This window comes from Cajanus cajan, chromosome 8 (assembly GCF_000230855.2).
Source record: "Cajanus cajan strain Asha chromosome 8, NIPB_CcT2T_4, whole genome shotgun sequence".
In the NCBI taxonomy this organism is placed as follows: domain Eukaryota; kingdom Viridiplantae; phylum Streptophyta; class Magnoliopsida; order Fabales; family Fabaceae; genus Cajanus; species Cajanus cajan.
In genome coordinates, this window is record NC_138524.1 from 7275007 (window position 1) to 7302877 (window position 27871).

Sequence of the window (27871 nt, forward strand, 5' to 3'; positions counted from 1 at the left end):
TAAAAACAATTTAGAAAAAAAAATTTCTAATTTTTTTTTAAAATATTAAAAAAAACATGAAAAACTATCATTTCCAAAGTAGATTTTCGATAAACTAATATAAAGTATGTATCTAACACATGCACAATGATTGATTTATGATTGACGCTACATGAGGAGATCCCCACTCAGCTTGTTAGCGTCACAAGACGAGTTAAGGAGAGGAAGCTGTCCCATTTCAAGACAACCGTTTTAAATAAATAGATGAATACGATTTTACCTTTCGGGAGAGTGGAAAGAATTGATGAGAAAAAAATGACACGGAATTGGTTTGAAGTTTTGACACAATCCTTGAGCGTAGAACAGAGACAGGACCATGGTTGACAATTGACACATGATGCATTCCCTGAACTGTCCATGCATCATAGTAATGAAGCATACGAGGCAGAGAAACTCCATTTTCCCTTTCTTTTCACCCAATAAATCAGTTCAAGAAATCTATTCCAGTAGAAGACCTAGATCTCATTAAGCATGTTATAATTCTCAGAAAGGAACCTGTTAACCAGATGTACTCAAAGTGCAAGCTAACATGATAAATTTTATTTCATCAGAGGTTAACCTATCCAAAGGTAACCACTTCCATGGGTCCATTTGGAGTTTTTAAGTTCGACAAGAACCACAAACAGAATCTAGAACATTGTCTCAGTTCCAAATTAAATGTCTGTTTTCTCAAACAATAGAGGTAAAAGTAAACTACTTAATCACAGATTCCTCTAACACAAACCTCCAAGCTCCTTCCTAGGTGAACACGTGTGAAGAGCTAGTCTGATAGCAAGAAGCTAGAGGCAGATACTGGAACGGAATCAGTCAAATAATGAAAAGTATTTTGGCTGGTGTTATTGTGGAAGGTCGCTAGAATTATCCCCAGACATCAGGTTGTCACTTTGTTGATCTTTTTCTTCTTTGGCTTCGGACCTGACAAAATTGGACAGAAGTTAACCCAGCACTTGCATAACGCAAAATAAAAATACAAAATGAACCAGCAACATACACTATTCGTCTGACAAATTGTCCCCTAATACGGGGTCGCTGTTCTGCCAGTTTTTTCCTGCTGTGATATCGAACCTGAAAAATGAATGAAAATTCCAGAATATTGAAACAAGTCAAATTCATGATGACAGTATATAACATCTCGTGATTATTAATGAAGGTGATCAATTCATTGACACAAATATGAACATACAAGTCATATAAGGAAAGTAACTTGGGAAGTAAATATCTTAATTTTAAATAAAGTGGAAATAATTTGATAAAATTGCAGAAATGTAAAACAGCCAGGATGGAGAGCAAGATCACGAGGCAAAAAGATAATGCCAACAGCAACATATTATTTTCATAGGATGCTCTCAAATAAGTAGATTTTATTAACAGCATCATCCATCTTGTTGGGATCTCAATAAGGCATCAGTTCATGTATAGTAAATTATGGGAATACAACGAGCAGGGTATAACCACATTTCATTCCTCAAATTGACCAAATCACAGCCAACAAAGATCTTCAGCGAACATATTATGACCATGTAATTAAAAAATAGATTACCCTTTTCTCAAAGCATCTTTCTTTTCTCTTTTGACGAAATTTGGTCAAGGCGGCCTCTCTCAATGCAAGTCGTCCTTCATCTGCCCCATTCCCAATGTTTTTCCAATCCATGCCACCAGCTCCAATGCTCCCAGCAGCCACATTGCCATTTTCCACATTTCCAGTCCTGATTGTCAAGGTGTTGCTTCCGTCTTGTCCATTGCTCCCATGATCACTGTCCACTGCATTTCCATCTACAGCATAGTTTGCAGCATTACTTTCTGCTGTCCCCCCAAATGCATTTGATGATACACATTGCTGAGCAGCTTTGGTTGCACTTTTCAGTAAGAGATCATGATCTGTTCGGAGATCTACTGCAGCCTTTTGGGAAATGTGATTATAATGAAGCTGATAGTGAGCGTGCTCAACTTGGAATCCATGTTCGGAGCCTCCCACTTGTCCTTTAATGAATTCTGTATATTCTTCCCGGGCAGAAGAATTAAATGAGCCAATCCCTCTAACAAACTCTGGCTTCTTGTCAAAAGCATCGGGCTTGGTGCCAAGATATGTATTAGTGGAGGCCATGTCGTTGATGTTGTTGCTCCCATTAGATTGTTGATTTGGAGGAGTGCCATTTGAATGAGATGGAAAGTTGTGTATTGCCTCTGTATTTGGTGCAGCTGAGCCATTGTCTAGCAGGTAACAGCTTCCAACATTTCCGGTTCGAGCCTGATAAAAAGTACAGAAATCATAATGCTTGCCTCAAAGATTAAGATTTGGTGATAAACACTATTCTCCAGCTAATGGAACCCAGAATTTGCTAGTGAATTGCAGAGAAATAACTAAGAAACACAGTATGTTGCTATCATTTATTCATATTGTATATTAGAATTTTTTTAATGATTCAGTTAATCCCTTTACCCCCTACTTGTTGGCTAGGAAGAAATCCCATATACATTTAGAGATCATTCACACGGGAAAAGACAGACAGATAATTTGATGAGATGAGTGGGATTTGGGATGAAAAATGTAAATGCAAATTACACAACACAAATTTTTATTCCATATATAGTTATTGCCATCAAAGGACTGAAGAACACCTGGTTAGCAGAAGTAGCAGTATTATATCTGCAAAATGAAGAAAAGAAAAAATGAATATGTTATTTATGTAATGCAACAATATTTGCTAGCAATAGAAGGTAGTTAGGCATGCAAATATCCTCGTACTTTGAGAATGCTGACAGATCTGAATGTCTCAAGATATTGCATTCTTCACCTGTGACATTATTAGCATCTCTCACATCTCCCAGCCTTTTCAAAGTCAGCTCAAGGGATGGATGCTGTTTGGAGCAACAGTTTACTTTTGTTTCTGAGAATCCGGAAAACCCATTTGGGGTGTTCAAGTCTCTGCTTTCAGCCTGTGGACTGTTGCTATCAGTAACATCAATAACATTCATAGCCTGATTTTCCTGTGTCCTGGTTTTATCGCCATTGTATTTCAGTAGTCCTTTTTCACAGACATTGTTCTGTCCTTTATCATCTACATCGGACATCTTATTTTCCCCTTTACCCGTTGGATTGCTAGACAGTTCCTCAGGTGGATGTTCTAGTTGCATATTCAAAGATATTCCCATAGCCAAGTCCTTACCCATTGCAACATCATCTGGAAAGAAGGTAACTGAGTGGTTTATTAGGGAAATATCCAAATCAAGATAGACAAATCTAAAAATTACATGCTATCAAGGCATACCAAGATGATCAATAAGTTCATGGCACTCTTTTTCTGTCGTGGGCACCCATCTACTACTAACTTTTTCAGTCTTCGTATGCATCACTTGGGCATACGTGCTATTATCAGGGGCATCAACCAATTGTTTATGAGGTGAAACTGGATGAGGACTGCCAACTTGAACCAGACATTTAGTCCATGAACTCTACATAAAATAGGAGCTTTATAATAATTTTTGGGAATTTAGATAAATAAATAAATAAGGGGTAATCACAATTATTAAAGTTCTAGCAAAAACATTTATAGTTCATTTGTTTAGGCACAAACACTGAAAAGTGAACATTCGAGTCAACTTATGGTAAACTATTTTTTAAAATAGAAAAATAATCTTATTAGAGAGACTTGAAAAAAGCGCAGCAATGAAGTGAAAAGGAACATGAAAAAAATGCAGCAAGGTAAGGCTACCCATTCTTTGTCCCTAGTAATAATTAGTGCATAACAATAAAAGGAAGCAATAAAATCATGATATTCCACAAGAAATGTAATGGTAATCAAATATCCTCAATGATGCATGTGCGAGCCACTACAAGCAAGAGCACCATTGATTTTTCATTAACCGCACACTGCCATAAAATTTAGGCCTCCTTTTTTTTAACAAACAGCTTTATAACAAACCCATCAAAATTTGTCTCAGAGCAGGACATATCAAATGCTCATAAGAGCCCCAAAATGGTTGTTCTCTAGGAAAGTAGATAAGTAACAATGAAAATAAGTGTCCTGCCATTTTTTAACCTGACCTACATATATAACATACTGGGGAGAAAGAGTGGGATGGGGTCAACAAATCTGCAATAAATCAGGACTATTAATCATAATAAATACCAACACCCAAACGAAAGACATGGTTTTAGAAGGAACTTTGAATATTCATGAGAATTTGTCAAGCAGGAATCTAAATGATTAGGTGTGACTTGGAAGCTTTAATAAATAACTCCTAGAAAAAACACCAAACAAAAAGCATAGAATCTCTCTGGTCTCTATCTGAATCGGCAGAAAGAATCTAAATGATTAGGTGACTTGGAAGCTTTAATAAAATTCCTAGAAAACACACCAAACAAAAAGTATACAACCTCTCCGATCTCCACCTGAATCGGCAGAAACAATCTAAATGATTAGGTGACTTGGAAGCTTTAATAAAAATTCCTAGAAAACACACCAAACAAAAAGCATAGAACCTCTCCAGTCTCCATCTGAATCAGCAGAAAAAAAGGTATGGCTGATAAAAAGCAAAGGCATCATAATTCACTAGATTCTATAATGCGCATGTTTTTTCAAGTGAAACTCCCAATTGAGCACCTGTAAAGATTTTTTTTTAAATGGGGGAATTAACCCATTAACCACCCTCCAAACAATGTTAATCATTCAGCAGTAAATTGTTTATAAACTGAAAATAACAAGATGGAATTCCTAAATTATTATTCTCCGTATTCCCTAAATTATTATGCTAATTGCTACAATATGTGATTCAAAATTTTGTGTAGTATGAATTATAAAACAAATAATGGCATGCATCTACTATCCTCAGTTCCATTAACAAGAATAACATCAATGATTGTCATTGAATATGTGGGACAGTGGAATGATGAAACAACTTTAGATAACAAGATGGTTCAGTGACACTTGTTGGCTTGTTGCAATAGGTAATTGTTATGGCAAGTAATTGACACACACAACGCTTTACTAAGTGAAGCGTACGTAGGTTAACCTGATCAATGAAAGACATCAATTATTCTTCTCTTCTTTCTTGATCTCTCAAGTTAACTACCATAAATGACAACTCAGCCTCCAAAAATCCATTTCTTATTGTTGTCAGCAACCCTAGCCCTAAATATTTTTTCCTTCCGATGTTGTTTATTGATCTGTCCCAGTACCTAGCCCCTGTTTTCAAGAACATATGACTTGACTAGAAATTTAAAACCCCTATTTCCTGGCTGTTTAAAATTATCATATTGAATCGCACATGTTAGTCTAGTCGGTATGGAAGAATACATTCCATTACTAACCATTAGTGATGTCAAAACACTTGGTACCTCTATATTTTATTTAAAAATTTTAAAATAAAATAGAAATTGAGGTTAAGTAATGAAGGTGGTTAAAAAATTGAGGATTTGAATGGTTAGAGGTAGTTAACTTATTTGAATGTTTACATAGGTGGTTAATTTCTACTATTATTTTTATTATTTAAAAATCTAAGGGTAAAATCATCCAAAAAAAGTGAAGCTGGAAAACAACTATGAACTGATGTATCCCCTTTATATATAGGTTTAGATTAGGATATCATAGATCTATCTAAAAAATGACAAATGTGTCCTTCAGAACTGAACTCCTGCATGTGTTGAGTTTTAAATAGAAATAATTTTCATTAATGGAAATTTAAAAAAGTAAACAGTGACAACTCATGGATTCAGAAACTAATTTTCATGAGCAAAAAATGATATTGACACAGCATACTGTGGTAATATTGCCATCAGATGGGGACATTACTTATTGGTGATTCAATTAAGAGACCCTTATTTCTGTTACGAGATAAATACAATACCTGAGTGCCACTTCCATTGTCACTTCCGTCTCGAATGCTCAAGCCTCTGCTTCCATAGTCATTCTCATCACTGCTGTCACTATTGTTTTCAGATGCATCATTACTTCTTGACTTTGCAGATTTTCTGGTGTGGGTTGCACTTTCACTCCCACTACCACTAGACTGAGGAAGGGTTAATCAAAGTTGAGGAATTACATTGATTATTAAATAATGAATTTAATGTTTTAAGTTGATAAATGATAAGATCCATAGGATAGAATATCATGCTACAGAAACTATATAAAATAAATTAATTCATTATTGCTTCTTTATGGCATCGATCTCTACGTAAAAGAAACTTCAAATTTGACTGAAAGGAGGTAGTGTCATAATTATCTTTTGAAAATTCCTCGGCTGATCCTTATATCAGTTAAGGAATGATATTCATATTGAAGAATGAACTGATAATTGAATATTTAAGCTAATCAAATATAAGAGCCACAAGATAAACTGTGATGTTGTAGGAACTAGATGGGTTGCTACTTGCTATTAAGTATTATAGTAAACAGTACTGTCTAAGTATAAGTTGTTTCTGTTTTCCTCTGGACGGATTTATTGCTTGGTTTCCTTTTATTAGGACAGATTTGCTTAGTGCAATATAGCAATATTCTAGGCAAGTAATTATTAATACAGGTTTATGTAATGTTGTAACAGTCCCTCACTAGCTGTACTGTAATTATTATTGATATTTACCAGACATTCAGTCTTATTTTAGGATAGAAAAAATTATGCTGTTCATCTATGTAATAGTATTCAGAAAATATTTTGTTATGCAGCACGAGCTTAATGAGTTTATTTCTTCATTCCTTTTTTGTACAGAGTTAGTTTGACTTATTCCTTATTAGGATAGTTTACTCGAGCTTGATTTGATAATCATAATTCTAGCATAGGCTTTTATGACTAAAGCTGAATAAAAAGACCCTCATTGTCCACTGAAAATCAAGAAATAATATTTCAGTAATCTTCATATTTCAAGTTATCTCATTTTTTTTTATGTAAATTACTTTAGTAAAACTGTAATTCATGAAATAATATTAAGAAATTATTCTTTCAAGTATAAGCTCTTAAGGGAGTCTCTTTTCCGTGGATATCAGCCTTCATCACAATAATCAGAAAGCAACTCAGATTCAATTCTCCTTACCTCTCTCTCTCTATAATTCTGAATTATGGTTATTCAACATGGTATCAAGAGCTTCTTGATCCAGCAACAATGGCACCCCAAACCCCATCATTACTCAACAACAGAGGGAGGATCCTCCAACTCACAAATTATTTTCATCCAATCTCTCAAAAACATGATGAAAATAATTTAGGCAGTGAAAACAACAAATTGAAGGCCTGACTAGTGATCATTGTTTAAAAAACATGAGAAACAGAGAGCATGTTTGCTGAAACATTTTGTTTGAAAGACACTATGTAGCTTGATTTATATAGGCTTATTACAACATATACAACCAATTATAGGAGATTTGTTCCTATAAACCAAATATTATTTGTCTATACAATCATTTAATAAATACATAATATTTGAATCTGATTTTCAACACTCCCCCCACGAGCTGGAGCAACTTAAAGGGAGAGTGCAGAAAAATGTTGGAGCAACTTAACTAGATTCCAAGAACATACTAACTAACAAGTTGGAAACGATTGATATCTATTTACCAACTTAAGAGAGAGTGTAGTAAATATCTTTTTATGTATATCTTTGATATTATTTTATTTAGATAAATATTTCATTATTTTCATATATTTCTTTTTTATGTTATTTCCCTTAATAGGGCTAGTCATGAAAGGGAGATTGGTGCTTGTATTCAAAATACACGAAAATATAAAAGTTCTTTTCATTTCAAGTGGAAGAAATAATGTAATTCACTTTGATAAAAACCAAGTTGTCATTTGTTTTCAGTACATGCCCGAGACAGAAATGTAAATCAACTCACACTGTGGCATCTTCTCCAAACGTGCTGCCAGAGGTTTTTAAGTTCATTCCTCCGAATAGGTTTCACTAAAAAATCAACTGCGCCTTTTGACAAACACTTAAAGACTATACCCATAGAATCATGAGATGACATCACTGCATGCATTTGACCATGTGCAATAAACAAAACACCAGATGAGCAACAGTCATCGAAAATATATGTTTAAATTTGGTACAATGTATAACTTTGGTATGCCACTTACTAATCACAGGAATATTCTTCAGAGACTTGTGGCTCATGATCTTGCACAAAAGACCTATTCCAGACAAAATAGGCATAGCTACCTCTGTTAGGACAAGATCAATGTGATTTCCTGGATCTTCTAGGACTTTCCACGCTTGAAGACCATTGGAAACAGCAGTAACTGTAATACCATAGATGAAGAAAATGGATTTTAAGAATTTTGGTGTTCATTGTTAAAGCATCTATTCGCTAGTTACATCAAAATAAAATAAATATAAAGATGCAATTAAAGCCACCCAAGGCCCAAGACTGACTATTATTAACAGCTATGTATGCAAAAAGATTGTAATTAACATCTGTACTGGGAATTAGGAAGCATTATCCTACATTTCAGATTAAAATTTGCCATTAACACAGGATTAATCCCCCTAAGTTATCTATCACGTTTCAATATAATACACACAAGAATATCTCTCAAATAACTGCAGAACAGAGTAAAATGCATGAATTGAGAGGTTGTATACCAATACTGGAACCTCCCTAGTGGATACATAGCCAAGAATCATTCAAAAGTAAAAATAAAGCAAGACTATATAATAAATGCATAAAACAAAGAATCCATCTAAATGTTGAAACTTACTGACTTCATATATATAAAAAAAAAACTACACTTAATAGTTTTACATCAATAGGCTAATTTTTTTTTATCTAGGCAGACATTTCAATCTAAAATCAATTCAAAGACTAATGTTAGGAGTCTCACATTAAGTAGAATATAAAGCTGTGATACTTAAGCCTTGAGGCTCTGCCACCTAATAGACTAGACTTTGGGGTTGGACTCTCTTCATGTGCTTAAATCCTACAATTGGTGCTTTCATTGAGAGTTAGGCTACATAAAAGGCTACCTATAGATTGAATTAAGGTGGAATCTAAATACTGATAGGTGAGTGAAGTCACAAAGAGAAAAGGACTACCATCAGTTCAGTGTCGATAGAGTGAAAGTTGTCATGGATGTTGGCTCTTAAAGGGGGCGGCAATGTTAGCAGTCTCACATTGAGTTTTATATGAAGCTCAATGTGGTACTTAAGCCTTAAGGCTCTCCCACCTAATGGCCTAATCATTTGGGTTGGGCTCTCCTCTTGTGCTTAAGTCCTAACAATTAATTGATAGCAACTACCATTGGCATTGCATATATTTTTTTACTCTCAATCAAAGCCATGACAACTTTGTTAATATTCACACACCCCTCACAACATTATTTCTCTCTTTAATTAATTCACCCCATCCACCCTGCCTATGGGCTCTTTGTAATTATGGGCATAGCTAATCTTGGGCCTTCAGTTATACACTTGAAGGGTGTTTAGGGGCTCTTGGAATTGGGATTGGGTTCAGGTTCCTATCAATTCCACCTCTTATAAATTTTGCCTTGTCCTCAAGGCAAAAGGTAGGAAACATCTCCTTGATTGCCTTTACTTCTTCTCAAGTAGCTTTTTCTATTGGTTGAGTCTTCTAAAGGATGACGATTCAATGACTACCTTACCATTATGCTTACTCTCTCTGGAAGCTAGAACTGCCTTTGAAACAGCTGGATTTGTGTCTTTAACCTCCATCTCAAGGGGCATGGTGGTTTCTACTGCTTTACCTTGATAAGCTTGCTTGAGTTGGGACACATGGAATACCAAATGAACTCTGGCTACTTTTGGCAATTGTAGTTTATATGCTATCTCCCCTATATAGGTTATAATTTGGAAGGTATTGGATTGATCCATTGAGCTACAATATTTTGTTTGTGGCCTCAATTTAATGTACACCTAATCCCCAACAACATATGTCACTTATTTGCGACAAGAATTTGCATGTTTTTTCATGGTTTGTTGAGCTCTTTGAAGATGATATTTCAATTGACGTAAGGCCTCGTCTCTATCAACTAAAACACATGCCACTAACTCAACTAAGGTTTCCCTAGTCAAATGCCTTATAACAGTTGGAGGAGGCCTACCATACATAGTTTCAAATGGGGTTTTTCCAGCTGTTGTATGGTATGATGTATTATACCAAAATTCAGCCCATGACAACCAAAAATGCCATTGTTTTGGTCGCTTGAAAGCAAAACAACGTAGGTAAGTCTCAAGGCATCTATTAACAACCTCTGTTTGGCCACCTGTTTAAGGATGGTAGGAGGAACTCATGCACAACAATGTTCCTTGGAGGAGAAAGAGTTCTTTCTAAAACCTGCTCAAAAAAAGCAAGTCACAATCACTAATTATGGATTTAGGAAATCCATGCAATTTAATGACCTCTTAGGCAAAGCTTTCAGCAACAATCTTGGCAGTAAATGGTTGTTTGGTTGTTTAAGGGTGATAAAATGAGCATTTTAGGACAACAAATCAACTACTACGGTACTACCATATAACTTCAAACCTATGTGACTTTGGAAGCCCAGTGATATGTCCATTGCAATCTTCACAAAATTTCCTTTGAAATTGGAATTGGCCATAACAACCCAGATGGGGACAATGTTTGGTATTGGTGTCGCTGAAATACATCACACCCATGAACAAAGTCTATAACAATTTTCTTTATTCCCATTTTCCAGCCAAGCTTTCATATGTTTTTGTTAATCTGGAATGGCCTCCCAAGTGGGTGGAAAGAAACTATTGTAATAATATAGGAATCAACGATCAACTTTTAGATAACAACTTCCCTTCATAGAAAAGCAACCCTTCCCTCCAGCTATAACTAGGTTTGCCTTGTGGGGTCAGCTTGCAAAATAGTTTGCAATTGAATCAACTTTGGATCTATTTGTATCTCCTCCTTCAGCTTGGAAAAATCCAACCAGCATGGACTCATACATATGGTTCCTAATTCAACAATAGCATATCTTCTTGACAGGGCATCTATAACTTTGATTTCAAGACCAGGTTTATACACAACTTCAAAATGGTACCCCAAAAGCTTTGACAGCCAACATTATTGGTCAATAGTGGTAATTCTCTATCGGGGCAAATGCTTCAAGCTCCTATGATCAGTGAACACCTTGAAACTCCTTCTCATGAGGTAGTACCTTTAATGTTTGACAGCCAGCACAAGTGCCATAATTTTCTTCTCAAACACAGGCTTAGATAATGTTCCTAGTGAAGGAGCCTTGTTAAAGTATGTTATAGGTCTTTGGTCCTGCATGAGGATTGCGCCCATCCCATGACCAGAAGCATCACATTCAACCACAAACTCCTTGGTGAAATTTGGCAAAGCCAATATCAAAAGGAAGCTAAACAACCCTTGAGATGATCAAAGGTAAGTTGAGCCTTTCCCTCCCAATGAAACATATCCTTTTTAGTTAGAGTTAAGGGATGAGCTAATTTCCCATAGTCCCTAATAAACTTCCTATTGTACCCAGTGAGCCAAAGGAACCCTCTTACTCTCGTAAGTCGTAACATCTAGAGGGATCGGCCAATCTAAGACAGCTTAAACCTTTGAAGGGTCCATTTCCACCCTTATGCTAGAACAATATGGCCAATATATTCTATCATGGCTTGACCAAAGGAATATTTCTTTCTATTTGCCACAAACTAGAGTTGGGCCAAAAGCTTGAGCACTACATCTAAATGGAGAAGATGAGACTACCAAGTTGGATTACAGACCAAGATATCGACAAAGAATACAAACACACATTTCCTCAATAATGGCCTTATGAATAGAAGTCATGATGGATTGAAAGGTAGAAGGTGAGTTCATAAGTCCAACGGGCATCATAAGATACTCGTAATGTCCCTCAAGTGTGCAAAATGCAATTTTATGTGTATATTCTTCCCTTACCCTTATTTGATGGAACCTGAATTTCAAATCAACCTTAGAGAAAAAACATGATCCATGCAACTCATCTAACAACTCATTTATGGTTGGAATAAGGTACTTGTTTGGAATAGTTACCTTTCAATTCTCTAAAATCCACACACATCCTCCAAGTCTTATCCTTCTTCTTAACTAGTATCATTGGACTAGAAAAAGGACTGGTTATGCTTGATTGCCCCTCAACCAGCAACTCTCCAACTTGTTTCTCAATCACATCCTTGTGGTGGTACACGTAACGATATGGCTTGACCCTCACTAGGTTGATGTTTGGTTACAAGGTGATGCCATGATCATTGATCCTAGGAGGTGGCAACCCCTTTCGATTATGAAAGACTAATGGGTGTCGGTGAAGGACTCGTTCAAGTTCCTCCTTGTCACAAGAAGAATTATCTTGCAGATTTATCAAATTGTCCTCTTCTTCTATAGCCACATCTTGTATAGTTCCTAGCAAGGATGTATTTTCATTTCTATCTTAAATTTGGTACCCCTTAAGTGTAACCATGTGATCATTCTCCTCAAAGTTCATTGTCTTCCTTCTCCAATTTGTTGTAGTTTTTCACAAGGTTTCTAGCCACTCAACACCCAAAATAATGTTCATTCCCCCATGTCCAACACATATGCATCCTTAACTATATTATATCTTCCCACCTTTACTTCAATAGCCAGGCAAACTCCCCTAGCCTTGCACCTACTTTGGTTTCCAAAACTCACTTTGTAAGTTTTTGTGTCAGCCACCTTCAATCCCAAAAACGCCACCAACTCCATAGCTATAAAATTGTGACTAGCTCCACTATCCACCAATAGTAAAATGGGATAACCCTTCAACAGTCCTTCAAACTTAATGGTTTGCGAATAGGTTGTTTCTCGATCAATTGCTCTACAATCCACCTGAAACACCATAAAATGTTCTTCCTCATCCAATTTAGCTTTAACGATAACTAATGATTCTTCTTGATATTCTTCACCTTCTTAAATGAGGAAGAGACGCAAATGTTTGTCCGAGCATTGGTGAGTGGGACTATAATGTTCCCCACACTTGAAACACAACCCCTTACTTCTCCTTTCCATCAACTCCACATATGAGAAATTGTGTTCCACCTTGGAAACGAAAATTGGAAACTTGTGTTGATCTTGTTTTTGACCCCATCTCATAAGACCCATTTGATCTTGTAGACAGCGCTGATTGAGCTTTGGACCCACTTGCAACTGAGCTAATCAACAAGGTCGTAGCCTTTGTTTGATACATTCCGTGCCACCCACTACTAACATTTCAGGGTGAAGAGCAAGTGAGTTTTCACTTAACCAACAATGAAATGAAAATCAACTTATATCAATTTTGTGGCTCGAAGGCAAGAACCTCCATTCATATCTCTCCCTTCAACCCTCCAAGGAAGAAACCAATGTGTTGCTCCTCAGACTTCGAAGGTACCTGAGCCATAAGCCCTTCAAAAGCTTCCACATACAAACCAATGGTTTTGTTTTGCTAAAGCAATTTAAGTAGGTTAAAAGGATTACCAAAGTTATGATCCCCATATCAGTCCATGAGTGAGTGTTTGAACAATTCCCAATTGAGTTGAGGATCAGAATTGAGTAAAATCTTGAACAAATGCCAAGTTATTCCCTCCATACAGATCTACGCAAGTTGCACTTACATCTCTAGTGGTGATCCTTGCACCGTAAAGTACTTCTTGACCTTAGCAATTCATCCAATCGAGTCCTCTCCATTGAATGCAAGCAATTATACTCGCTTTGTTGAAAGTCAAAGTTCATCTGAGATCATTACAATGGAAAACGAGCCTCCATGTGGTGTGTATGTTGCTTCATACAACAACTTTGGTTCTTATTATTGCCAAAGGAATCCATCTCGCACCTCGGTATGCAAAGCTTTAAAGGACTTGGTGATCTCATCAACCCTAGTCATCAAGGAACCCAACCGAATGGTGTATTCCTTCAATGTTGATTCGTGATAACACACCAACTGGTCTAGTCCCTATAGCAATTCATCCTAATTTTTAAGACTTGATTCAACCCTGACAACTCTCGCCTCCAATGCATCTGATCTTGAAGTCATTCTTGTATGCATACTCCAATCTCTCAATGAAAGCACCAACTGATAGCAAATGTTATCAGCATAGCATATATTTCTATATTCCTCAATCAAAGGAAAGAAAATAACAAAGAGCAGTAGTTCCCAACTAAGAGAAGAATCTCTAGCCCTGACAATTATGATAATATTCACACATTTCTCACAACATTATTTCTCTCTCTTTAACTAACTCACACTATCCACCCATCCTATGGGCTCTTCATAATTATGGGTCTAGCTAATCTTGGGCCTTCAGGTATACACCTAAAGGGGTTTAGGGGCTCTCAAAATTGGGATTGGATTTAGTTTCCTATCAAATTAATACTTTGTAGTAGAAAGTTCTACCTCAAATTTATAAAAGAAAGCTACATGGTATAGCAAGATTTTTTCCAATAAGAAAAATATACCAAATTGTAACAAACAAACCACGTTTGTTTGACTTTTTTTTTTCCAAGGGGAGACTTGTAGTAAGCCTTAAAAGGAGGAGCGGGAAAGGGGAATAGTAAAGGTGCAGAGTACCCAAGCACTTGTGATTATGTATGGATTTTGTATCACAATCACATTGGTAGTAGTTATAACTTATAAGTTGAAAAGATAGCATTCAAATGCTAAGCATAGTTACTAGAATTTTACAATTCAATTTAAATCAAATCCGATGCAATTTAGCAAGCTGCCAATTCATATCACAAGATGAATCTCAAATAACTTTGAATCTTATGATACATGAATGAATTGGTGCAATTTCGTATCATCAATACGAATTACATGATTCAACAATTCAATACTTTTTCTTTTGTTTTTACTATACCTTCACCAATTATCATGAAAGGAATCGAAAAGTCATATAAGCACATTAAATGAAAAGGAATTGAAGGAGCACACTTGAACTTATTCTATTTGATTATTCCACTGCTTTATTTGTCACTGACTAATCCAATGCATGGACTATATTTGGTTGTTTGTTTCATCGCTTCTTTTCCAAAATAAAGGCTTCACAAATTCAAATATAAAAAATAATTGGATTTTATGAGAGATATGATTGGTTAAGTTGCTTTATATATTTTTAGTTTAAAATTATTACATTGAATACTATATATCAATATCATCTATATGATACGATTGAAGTTATTTTTTGTTGCTTATGAATCACAATTCAATAATTAGATTAGCAATTCACAATTTGAATCTCAATTTGATAACCTTGGTGCTGAGGCATGATTGAGCACAAAAACAACATTAATACCTTCATAACCACAATTCCGTAACAGAGCACGCACAACATGGCGTGTTGAATCGTCATCTTCCACCAGCAAAACTTTTATTGATCTCACAGGAAGAAATCTCTCCCAGCATACGACTGGCCCTTGAGGTGGTGGTTGTGAAGTCTGCAAACTCCCATGGGTTTGAATAAGACCCCTCAACCCATTGTTTCCATCTTCAGCCACCTTATTAAATCTTGTGTCACCTTCATTTGATGATCCAGAGCCTACCCCTCCATTGTTCAGACTCTTTTCGTCAATAAACATGTGATTTTGTTCTGCCAAACCTCTTCTCCCTTCCCCAACATTATTGTTCATTGGACCAGCCTATATCAACCACACTGAAAAAACATTGTGAGGAATTAACACACAAACGCAATACCCTCGTCAAGTGAGCCATGGATTCTCCATATCTCAAACACTTCAACTATCAATTTCTGCAAATACAACCCTATCCATCAGTCAATTCAGCACTTTGAGAATATTCTGTAAAATGAAAACACCCTATACCTGAGAATAATCCAGCCCAAACAAATTTATATATACACACACGTCATGGGGAGTAAAATCAGTAATTGTTAACAGAAATAAAAACCTAGACTTGGCAATAAAAACATAGTTGTGATTTGAAGAAAAAAAAAAGTTGAGATAGAAAATTATAGATCCATACCTCCAAACTCCAGCCCCCAGACAGAAATCAAAAGCTCAAAAACAAAAAATTCATAGCAATTATGAAACGGAACAACAACCTGTTCCTGAACCAAAGAACCCTCAAAGCTTCTGTCTCAGCACAAGGTATAACTCCCCATTCATACAGATCCTGAGAAATGAATATAATAACTAACCTCACATACCATCCTTACAAAAACTGTTGATGACAAAATCTGAATAGACAAGCATAAATAGAGAGATACTCCACAGATTATTTTACATGGAGATATCAGCAGACTTCATAAATTCGAATAGTGAGCCAGTCATATTATAAGACAGCATAAAACACACAAACTCAAAACTATAATCTAAATATCATCTTAGTTTTGCTTCTTTTTTTAAAAGTAATTTCTATACAATTTACATAATCATTTTTGCTTTAATCTTCATGAGAAATAACTATAATTACAAACAATTTGATGCAACAATTATATTATATTTTACACGAAGATATTAGCAGAGACTCGAGAAATTAGGAAATGAAACCAAACTCAACCCTAAAAAGGGTTACTGTCTCATACAGATATAGCAATGAAGTTTCTACTCGTCTATACCAAACAGAACAAAAAAAAAATCCAGAAATCACAACCTAAAATCGCGTTTTCTACCGTTCAGAAAAAACCATAACACAGTGAAACAAACCTTCAGAGCTTCACTGACAAGAACCAAACCTCCATTTGCAAGCTCGATGCAGCAACTTGGAAAAAGTAATCCAAAAAAAAGTATTAAAAAAACACACAATAGTGAGAGCTCCAATCCGGTTTCGATAACAGCGCAAAATAACAGAAAAAAAAAAATAAAATAGAATCAGCGAAACAAAATCAGCAACTAAGGAAACAAGGTTCTAACATTTCTATTGGAAGCTTTGTTTTCTCTCCTAATCCGTTTTCCTTCTGTTTGGTTAATATTCGGCGAAAATCAATTTTGTATGGAAAAACACTTGACTGGCAGAGAAATAGCGAAGCGAAAAGGTTAAGAGAGAGAGAAACCGAAGGAAGGGAGAGAAGATATTATTCTGGGGACGCTGACGTGTACAAAATGAAGGCGTGAATGGCTCGGAATTCCACGTGGGCCTATGGGCCCACCGTGACGTGGCGCGTCCCAGACGCGTTGATTGTGTGAGCTGGACAAAATCAAAAGCCGCGAGGTTATGTAAACCCTTTCGAATCTAATACGATCTCCAGATCTGGATCCCACCACGTGGCTCACTCGCCGAGAGTATAAAGGTTCTCCCTTCAAACCCACAAGCCTAATACGCTGTCGTTTCGGTACATACATTACATCTTGATGCTCCACTACAACTATCTTTATGGGTGAGAAAGATCCGGTTCACTAAGCCAACTTGACCTATTATGTTTTGCCACGACTTTCAATTTTAAAATTAGACTATCAAAATTTTAAAATAATTTCACCTTATCTTCTCGATTGTCTCAACCTATTATATATTTTTAAAAGATTTAAATTTTTTATATAAATTTTTTAAAAGTATATTGTAAAAGGAATTTTTACAGTTACACGTATTTATTTTTTAGTTGGCATAAATAACAAGTTACACATTATTATTTTTTATTATAAAGAAATATAGCTCATTTTTATCAAATTAATTTTTATCATAAATAAAATGATATCTTTAATCGCAGTTGTATATTTAAGTTAGATCAAACATGATCTATGATTAAAAAATTTCTTGAATTAACTACTTTTAATAAGTTACACATTATAAGTGTATTTTAAGGAAATTATAATTATAACTTTCACTTAATTTTTCTAAAATAAAAGTAAACATATATTAGCAAATTTCACAAATATTTACAAATGTACAGTCACATTATTTTAATTCAAGTTAACAAACTACACAATAGATATATATCTATAATAATAATTAAGATCTTTTTTTCTGTACATATTTTTTTAAATCATTTTACTCTTTTATAAATCCTTTCAACTCAATCACATATATTTTATTTTATATTTTTTTTCCATTTCATTAGTAATCACCTCTATATTTTTAATAATGATTTATATTTATTATTTTTAAAAATAATTCACAGAAACATGCTTTTGTACCTTGATTTTAAAATAATTATAGTTATAACGATATCTTACTCAAAATTTTATATATTCTTTATTCTATAATTTAATTATATATAATATTAATATTAATAATTTATATTAAACTAATTTAACTTTTTTAATTATAGTTTGATAATTAGATTAATAATTTTATATATAATTGTTTTAATATAACTAAAAATTTCACATTGTTTAAAAATAAAATTAAAAATATTTTATAAATATTTTATTTTTTAATCACTAAAACTTCGAATAATACTTTAAACATTATAATCTTAACAATGTCAATAAATTTACGATTTATTTGATCTCGTCTCATGTGAAACTCATGTATCATTCAATCCTACTTGCCTTTGCACTCACTCTGCCTTAAACTTTTTCCAAAACCTGATTTTTAATATATCCATTGAGTACATGGTTAGGTTTCAATTATATAAAGATTCATTCATTCTAAAATTATTAATAGAAAAATATTTCCTACCATACTTATCCGGATAGCACTAGCTGGGTAGTTCCTCTTTTGGTCCTTCATGCTATTTCAGTTCTATCTGTTATGCGGATCTAAAACTATAGTGCTTCTTGTAATGTAGGATATTATATTTGTGCACATGAACTTAAGCAAATTTTGTTTGATGTGTTATTATTAAAAACTAAGCACTGATTGTGAGGGATGAGAAAAATGACAGAGTGATGATGTTACCATACTTTTACATTAGAGGAGGAGAATGAGAAGTACATATCTTTATTTATTCAAATGGTCATAGGGAATTTATCCTAGGTTTGAAAAGAAGCTATAGTTGAAATTCTACTTTGAGGGAGTGTCTATTACTATTTTATGTGTCAATTGCTACTTTATGTGTTTATCGTTTTTTTCATTTGATTGTTCACACATTGAATTTTAGGTTGATATGAAGTATGTTGGACTAAGGTCATCAGGATGTATGGCTGATTTTGTTCTATAAATAAAATTTTAAGACCTTCTGTTTATTTTGCTGATAAAATACACGCTTATTTTTTTTTAATTATAAGGGATGGAAATTTATATTGAAAAAATTATGGTTGATGTTCGATTATATATATAGAGAAAGGAGGGATTTACTTATTTTAAGCGGGGCTTTCTGTATATTTACTCTACTAAATAATTTATGTTTTATATTAAATTTTAACGATTTAATTATTGAATTAAAAATTTTAATAAATAAACAATTTTATAATTTTTTTAAAATTTGAAAACTAATTTATATTTTGTTTCATTAATTCAAATTGATAGATGATTATAAAAATATTTGATACGTTAGTTTAGATTAATATAACAAAGTATTATATAGTTTATAATTTTTTTTAAAAAAATCACAAACTTAATTTATACATTAAGAATCTTTAATCTAATAATTAACTTATTGAAATTTGATATAAAATATAAGTTATTAAATAAAATAAGTCTACTAAAATATATAATAATAGGTTTCATCTCTTTTTTTTTCTATGGACTACACATCTTTTTATTTTAAAATAATTATGTTTAAACAAGATTATTACTATTGGTAGCAAAACTCTCCCTATTATATTTCACAATTCGAATCCGAGACTTTTAGCTATATCAAAATAATTTTATGCTAGTTAGATAGATGTTTGATCTCTTTGTCTATGTAAAAGTTAAATCTTTAAATAAAAGTTAATGTCTCAAGAAATGAGTCATTTGTTTAAGTAAGAGAAAGTGAGTGAAAAATGAGTCATGGTTATGTGTGAACTCAGACAAATCTAATTGATAGTAGTATGTAGTAGTATAGTGGTTGAGAAAGTGAGAATCTTCTCCAAAAGCAGACATGACGGGGGAGGCAGGGAGCTAGTTGAAGTTGGTTGAAATTAAGGAAGAAAAGGGCATTGTGTTAAATAATTGAGGATGCGTTGTCGGAATGTACACAACTTGGGGTTTCACTACTGAAATCATAGTCTAAGCAATTTAATTATAGTTATGTGGTATTTTTTATTATTATTATTTATATATATGGCTTACACAGTATTTTAAAATTAACAATTTAAAAACTAATTTATATAAAACATGACTTTCGTTAATTAAACAATATTTTAATAATAATAAAAATTAATTTAAGGAACATTAAATCAACTCTAATGCCTTAAAATAGGCCTTAAAATTATTGGACCAAGAGGGTACTTAGTCGTTATGGTATTTTTTAAATACAAGTTATGAAAATGATCAAAGATTAACATAACGGGTAAAAATGAGATTATGAATTACCCTTTTTTTTGTAATTAAAACAGATGAAAAAGGGAAATACAGATTCTAGAAGCTGTAATCTTGCTTTGTCACTAATTCTGGAATCTGTAAAAGTTAATGTTGAAGAATGCAAAAGAGAGAAAAAAGTGGAAAAACTACAACACTAAAAAATCGACTAGGACCATAAGCCATAGGAATTGGGATTCTTTTCTGTCTTAACTTGTTTTAGTTGTTACCTTTTCAATATCGTGTCTGTCTACTTTACTAGAATAGCATATTGTTGGGGTTTGTAATATGTAACCAAACTCCAGAACCACATATTTGCAGCAACTTTCCATGAGGGGATTCTAGTTGTACATGTGGATGACCACATCATAGATAAAGTTGGAATGAACAAATGATAGACAGCCTTTAGGTCTCGCACGAGGGGTATGCCCCATGGAATTTTTAATTTTATTATATCATGGTATAAACTATCCAATTCAGTTTTGTACCATGATGACCCTCTATGCTGGATGAACTGCTTCCCTCTCATGGTTTTCAATTTAACATTGGATAAGGCCTAGTCAAAAGTGTGAACCTTTTTAAGCAAATGATCAAATTTTAAACATTAGCCAGATTTTAAGAGGACTTTAATTTTTATGTATTGTTGTGGTGGAATTTTGTGGGCTTGTTGTGTCGTTTGCTACCTTTAATTCACGATAAAAAAAAATCAACTATTATTTATATATATATATATATATATATAATTAATTAATTATGTTTATTTTTATTCATCTCGTATACACACTAACTTTATTAGAATATTTGTGCATATTTTGTAAATATCACTTTTTATCAGTGGATGTCGTTACTTATCGGAACCTTCTCTTCATTCTTTTAATTATTGAATATTCAAAAATATTTTTAAAATTATTAAATATTATCTTATATTAATTTTTAAAATTATTAAATATTTAAAAATGGATTAATATTTATTTTTATAAAATTTAATTTAAAAATCTCAACATATAAATATATTTTTAAAATCAATTTTACTATGATGGAATCAAATTATCATATTCAACCTAACAATTTAAAATTTAAGAAATTTGAATTGACTCATCCAAACAAAATATTTTAAGAATGATAGAAATTGAAATCAAAGTAATTCAAATACCAAGAATTTAAAATTCCTCATCCAAACACACTATAAGAGTATTTACAAGAGAGGAGAATGAGAAGAAAAAAAAATAATTTTAATAAAATAAAATTAATTTGTATACAAGTTAAAAAAAATAGAAATAAATATGAGAACATATTTTCTCTCTTATATTTTATAATACGAGAAAATATTTTTTCTCTTATTTTTCATGCACATGTACTAGTGATCTCTAAATAAAAATTGTTTCTCATGGTTTTTATTTCTATGGGTACATGTAACTACATCTAATTTGCTTTCATGATGCAAACACGGATGTCAGCATTGGATTCTCTCTAGGTTGATCACTATCCCTACGAGGTTAGAATTAAGGCAAGTGCTGAACGAGCAAAGCTTCTACTAGTTGTGTTAAGTGCGCTAAGGTTAGATTTGTTCTTTAGGAGGAATTGTTAGTTTATTTCTTAAAAATTAATTCGCCTTCAGTTATAAAATAATCGTGGTCTTAATGTTTGAATGTTTTGTGCAAATATTAAAGAAATTCAAGGAAGAGTAAGTTGATTTCACTAGAATACCCTCTCAATTTAGATATTACTCTCTCATTTTCACTTACCCTGTATTTGAATTTTAAAAAAAAAAATAGACATAGCTTACCTGCCAGTTTTAAAATAAGTTTAATAGTTATTAATGAGTAATAGCATGTTTGGTCAATTTTAAATTTAGAAAAATGATCACTTATTTTTTAAAAACTCTCCAAAATTAGTAGAAGCAAATAATTATTTCTAAATTATAAGTTGAATCTTCTTGCACTAAGAACCATTTTAAAAATTTGTGAAAATGTAAAGATTCCCGTTGTGTCCTTTTAAATTATAAAATATATTTTAAAAATAATACAACTAGAGAAAATCATTTAACAATTTGGTATGATTTTTAAATTATTTATTATAAAAATTTATAATTTTACCTTACACAATTAGTTATGATTAGATAATCAGTGATATTAGATAACGATATGAAATTACTATATACCGTTAATGTATGACGTATTTTCTTTTTATTTTATGATGTAAACAAATACAGAAAATGAGTTGCATAGATTGTTATGTCTTCCTCGACACTTTCCAAAACACCAAAATAGGAACAAGTTTTTATGTCTTTTCCCCGGGCTTGCAAGTTTTCAATTGCAAACACAAGTTATCTTTCAAAGTGGAATTGCCAAATCACACATGGAACTTCCAAGATAGTAGGACTGCCAGAAATCTGAAGTTTAGGTATCAATGCCCAGAGCAGAGTCATTTCGAATCGAAATTGAGGCCTAAAGTGCTTATTTGAATGTAAAGGTTACTGAGCACCTAACAAGAATCCAAACTTTAAAAACCACAACAGAAGTGTCTCCAAATTTCTAACTGAAAGACAAATAGCGACAACAAAACCACTATTATAATTTATAAGCACCCAAAAATAAAAACCACTATATTGTGGCTTATCTTTAATAACTTCTGTATAACTACTATATTTGGATATTTATACAATAGCCAAACAAAACGGCTTGGAGGCATATGGCATATGCCCCTCTTATGTAACAAGCACCAACGCTTTGTGGGTATCATAATCCTCCCTGGAAATAAAAGAAAAGGTAAAAAACATTGCCCCCTCAGGACAACGGAACTGGGAGAACCTATCTCCCTGATCACTTTGATTACAGAATCATATGCAGCACTTGCAACTCCAAACCTCTAAAGAACAATTCATAACATGTTTTATAAAACTAAAACCACTTTCCCAACCAACTCCAAACCTGTATTATGAAATTCCATAGAATCTAATGATAAATCATTTTACTACGGCTATTCCAACATTTGATCCTGGCTGAAGTTTAGAGACTCCTTCCATATGAGATCCTTTATGTCTTCTTCGTTGAGAACTGTCTGTTCGAAATCAAAGATGAAAGGAATTGGGCAAATGGGCTCCTCGTTGATCTCATGAAGACTTGCCATGTATGGGTGATTCAGTGCTTCCTCGACTATGCAATAACGCAGTCACAAAAAAAAGAGTAAAACTTACAGATAAATGAAAGTGAGTGATAAAAAAAAAAATATATCCTTTAATTTATTTTTATAGACATTAAAAGGTAAAATTTATAAAATTATAAAAATTATAAAGAAATAAAAACCGTATGTATAGGAGGTAAGATGAACTATATTTAATTAAAAGAATTAAAAAGCAAAATTTATGAAACTATAAGGATAAAAAAAAATTAATCCTAAAAATTAAAGATGTATCAAACATAAAGAGACGTACCAGTTATGCGCTTGGAGGGATCAAAGACCAACATTTTCTCCGCAAGATCAATTGCTAACGAGGAAATCTCAGGAAACCGCTCTGCAAAAGATTGCTTTTCTACATGGGGGAGTTGTTTAACATATTTCTTTGCATTATCACTTCTCAGGAATCCAAGATCCGAGTCATTTGGTGAACCTAATAACTGTTATGAAGATAATAGTGAGGACTTTGTTCGTCAACCTTTCATCATTTGAAGCTTGCATTTACTAATTCCTACTAATTATAATTAAAAGAAATTTCAGAAGACAAAGATCCTAGCATACAATGTTTATTCCAATTCAAAACACAGCTAGTGTTAGAGAGAGGGGACAAATACCTCAGTTATAAGGGCCAACTGCTGGACATAATCTTTACCAGGAAATAAAGGCTCCCTTCTAATTATCTCCATCAAAATGCAACCAACCGACCAAATATCAATGGCTGCAGTATATTCTGAACAGTTCAGTAGCAATTCAGGGGCTCTGTACCAACGAGTGACAACATATTCAGTCATAAAGTCGGTCTCTGAGGTGGTTCTGGCAAGCCCAAAGTCACATATTTTAAGATCACAGTTTGCGTTGAGAAGTAAATTGCTTGGTTTTAGATCTCGGTGCAAAACATTTGCAGAGTGAATGTACTTCAATCCTCGCAAGAGTTGATATAAAAAGTACTGCAGTGATGATGAATAATGAATAAACCACAATTTCCTTGTTACAAATCAAATATATAGGTTTAAAATATAATGAATTTAAATTTGTAAGCTGGTGATTAACTATCAGCTTCAAGGAAAAACATCAGATCATCTGAAACTGGTCACTGAATAATTATTTAAGGTCCTCACCAACCCAGAGATAGGATTATAAACAGAGGCGAGTTTCTAATATCACTCAAGTAGTTAGGTTCCTTTTTCTTTTGTCTTAAATCCTTCATATCAAGAAGTCACTTCAGATTGTAACTATCTGAGTAGGACAATTGGCAAATGGACTCACTTACGTGATAAAGTCATCGTATTCGACTATTCGTAGCACCTATTTTCTCTCTTCAGACTAAACTTGAACCCTAAACTTTATTTAAAGAAAACCAAACTTCCTTACCATTTAGACTAAGTCCATGTTTGGATTAAAATTTGCAAACTCAAGTTTGAATAAACTACTAGTGTATTTGGACTGGTGGTAGTAAATTACGGTGAGTGTAAAATTATAGTGAAATTATATATTTGCTGCCTCAGAAAAGCACAATGAGTGCAAACTTACCATGTTACCAAACATGCACTACATTTTGCAAAATCAACCCTCCATTTTTCTTTCATTTCAAACTGAGTTTCAAAACAAATTGAGGCAAAACACAGTTTACAACCAAAGACAAACTGAAAAGCAAACAAGTGACTTAAAGTTTTTACTTTTTGAACTTATGTTAGGGACCTCTCAATTAATACCAAACATAGCCTAAACCGTTGGAGGTAGTTGTATTACATTTACAAATGAGAAGATACATTCCATAAAATTGCGTTCTTCCCCTATACCATCAAACACGGTGATCTAACCACCACTGAACAAACAGCAAAACATTCACATATCATAATATTCAATACAAAAAACAAAAACAAAAAAATTGGGGGAGGGAGACGTTGAACTCAACTTCATTGCTCTACAGTGTTCCCTCACGTACATTGCTCTATATAGTAAGTTTCGGCGTATCCTTCACACGATACGATACCCGTTTCCCACCTCACAAACTCTAGTAGGCACGACAGATGCGTATTGTGTGGGAGTCGTAACAACCCACAATAATTCTAACAAATATGTCCACATTATCCATTAAATAAGGAAAGAAATCCACTAAAAAGAATAATTAAATAAACTCTCAATGTCCTATTACTATAAATACCTCACCATAGTCACAAATCAAACCACTCATGTCATTCCTCTCTCTTCTCATACCAATCCAATGCAAACATTTGCACACATCATGCACTCAATCCCATTCTTTCCTTTTGCATTTTAATCTATTTGGTACAAATTTAAAAGAGCTTCTCTAGTATAAAAACTCTTTTCTTTTTTCTGGTATAAAAATTTTCAAAAATTCTTCTAAATTTATATACAAGGAGACTCTAATACTCGCACTAACTTCTCGCATTCTTTCCTTTTCAAAGGCTCACAAGGGTCAGAACATGCCTAACAACTCAAGAAACACTTACAAATATACTTGTAGATTACCCAACAACGACATCATTACATTACATTACATTAGCTGCGATATTTAAGTTCACCTTGTAAGATATGTGTCTTATCCATATCCTTACCAATTAAACCAAAAAATCAAAAACCACTTACAACTATACTTACAAACGGCCCAAAAATATCAGCATTACATTATATAGCAACAAGATTCAAACTCAACATTTTGTGGGATGAGTCTTGTCCAGAACCTAACCAATTAAATCAAATATACTTAAAGATTCCACTAACTACATCATTATATTATGGGTCTGGTTGACTACAAATTAAAAACACTTTTAAAAGTTTCTCAAATAAAAATAAGAATATTTTCTAGTAAAGAAAACAAACTCTATATCAGCAACGAAATTCAAATTCACATTTTTGTCGAAAGAGTCTTATTCTTATCCCTACCAATTAAACCAAGCATTTGACTAACACTTACACTAACTATCACGCACTTCCAGACACTCGAACATTCACCAGCACGTGCACACTTACATTTCTTCTATTTAGCAAACATTCCAAGCAATTAGCAGCATTTAGCAATAAGTAAAATCACGCACGCAAGCAAATGCTTACCTGGCAGTGCTCATCCGTGAGAGCTTGATTAGACTGTATAATCTGATGCAGGTCGGTGTCCATCAATTCGTACACAATATACACATCATTGAACTTTTCCCTTTCCGCTGGCCGAATTATGTCCTTAATTTTAATTATCTGCATAACATAAACACCAAATAGAGCAGCCACGAAAATGCACAAATCACTATTCATTTCTATAAATCACAAAACAGCGCTTGCTTACGTTATCATGCTCCATGTGACAGAGAAGCTTGATTTCCCTGAGCGTCCTCTTGGCGTCGATTCTGTTGTCGAAGGCGTTTCCGATCTTCTTTATCGCAACTCCCTCTTTGGTCTCGGAATTCGTGGCGCAGCTGGTGAGTAAATTGTTGCCGATTTAATTTAAATAGATGAATGAATGAATGAATGAAAATGAAAGTGAAAAGCGAGTGTTGAGAGAGTAACCAAACGATGCCGTATGCGCCGCGTCCAACGGGTTGAAGAGGAGGAGCGTACTTAGCATAAACTTCGAAAAGGTTGCCTAAGACGTTGTAACGCACGTATTTTCCTCCGTGAATGGGGATTCCTTTCCCTTTCGTTTTCTCTGATTCAGCGTTATTTTCCATTTCTGATTTCTCTCCGACACAGCGAAGCGAGGAAAGTGAGGATTGAAAGAGTTTGGGTTTGGAATTAGGATTATTATTATTATTACTATGCTCGCTCGCTCGCTATAAAACAAAGGGTGCGTGTGGGTCACAGTGGCTGGCTTTTGCTTTTTTGGCGTTTGGATTTTTCAAATTGAATTTCAAATGTTCAAATTAATGCGTTCTTGCACTTGTCATTGCTGATTAGCGGTGAAAATCGCGTTAGTGGACTAAAAAAGAAAAACCGAACAAGTGTGAGAATTTTCTTTCGAAATTCAGTGGCGTATGAGAAATCCCGCCTTCTTTCTTGCTGCCATATTTGGGCTCATGGAGCAACGATGTCTACCCGAAAGCCCATAGGGCCCAAGGATAGGCCCAAATACAGCAACAACATGGCCTTCTTGGTAGCTGCTTCTATAAATGGAAAACAAAATACACCTCCATTATATGATCAGAACACCTTTTTTTAAAAAAAATATATATTAAAATATTTTTTATTTTTTATTTTTTGGTATCTAATATTCAAATTAGTATTTTTTTATTATTTACATACATTTTTTTTCTTTTTTTGTTTGACTCATGATACACATATATATATATAATATATTATAAGTACATCTCTTTTTTTTTTAATAAAAATAAATTCTTAAAATATCATGAATCTAAAAAAATAAGGAGAA

General features: G+C 33.5%; 2 protein-coding genes across 4 annotated transcripts; both read right to left on the reverse strand.

The window, feature by feature from the left end:
* Positions 1-557: 557 nt before the first annotated feature.
* On the reverse strand, positions 558-16997 carry LOC109798815 (two-component response regulator-like PRR37). 3 transcript variants are annotated; one of them, XM_083061785.1, is made up of 12 exons: positions 16845-16996; positions 16638-16692; positions 15269-16104; positions 8107-8268; positions 7866-7999; positions 5887-6048; positions 3309-3492; positions 2786-3221; positions 2659-2686; positions 1580-2287; positions 1031-1104; positions 558-954 (listed from the first exon to the last, which is right to left on the reverse strand). In XM_083061785.1, the coding sequence occupies exons 3-12, from the start codon at positions 15600-15602 to the stop codon at positions 876-878; spliced, it is 2301 nt and encodes a 766-aa protein (XP_082917911.1). In that variant the 5' UTR covers positions 15603-16104; positions 16638-16692; positions 16845-16996; the 3' UTR covers positions 558-875. The 3 variants fall into 3 exon arrangements, with proteins under 3 accessions (XP_082917911.1, XP_082917910.1, XP_082917912.1); XM_083061784.1 differs by having other exon boundaries at positions 2786-3236; XM_083061786.1 differs by lacking the exon at positions 5887-6048 and having other exon boundaries at positions 2786-3236; positions 16845-16997.
* Positions 16998-22863: 5866 nt separating this feature from the next.
* Positions 22864-27326, reverse strand: LOC109799035 (mitogen-activated protein kinase homolog NTF6). The gene is made up of 6 exons (XM_020359512.3): positions 27013-27326; positions 26792-26921; positions 26566-26703; positions 24105-24437; positions 23747-23930; positions 22864-23468 (listed from the first exon to the last, which is right to left on the reverse strand). The coding sequence occupies exons 1-6, from the start codon at positions 27171-27173 to the stop codon at positions 23293-23295; spliced, it is 1122 nt and encodes a 373-aa protein (XP_020215101.1). The 5' UTR covers positions 27174-27326; the 3' UTR covers positions 22864-23292.
* Between the last annotated feature and the right edge of the window lie 545 nt (positions 27327-27871).

What these genes read in the sequence shown, in the direction of transcription:
- LOC109798815 (XM_083061784.1), bottom strand. Translation starts at nt 15,602, where the DNA reads ATGAACAATAATGTTGGGGAAGGGAGAAGAGGTTTGGCAGAACAAAAT. An exon ending in TGAACTTATTGATCATCTTG is followed by an intron (nt 3,237 to 3,308) that starts GTATGCCTTGAT and finishes TAAACCACTCAG; the next exon opens with TTACCTTCTTTCCAGATGAT. An exon ending in CAATTTGTCAGACGAATAGT is followed by an intron (nt 955 to 1,030) that starts GTATGTTGCTGG and finishes CAATTTTGTCAG; the next exon opens with GTCCGAAGCCAAAGAAGAAA.
- LOC109799035 (XM_020359512.3), bottom strand. Translation starts at nt 27,173, where the DNA reads ATGGAAAATAACGCTGAATCAGAGAAAACGAAAGGGAAAGGAATCCCC. An exon ending in GGCGCATACGGCATCGTTTG is followed by an intron (nt 26,922 to 27,012) that starts GTTACTCTCTCA and finishes TTTACTCACCAG; the next exon opens with CTGCGCCACGAATTCCGAGA. An exon ending in TCCCTCCAAGCGCATAACTG is followed by an intron (nt 23,469 to 23,746) that starts GTACGTCTCTTT and finishes GTTATTGCATAG; the next exon opens with TCGAGGAAGCACTGAATCAC.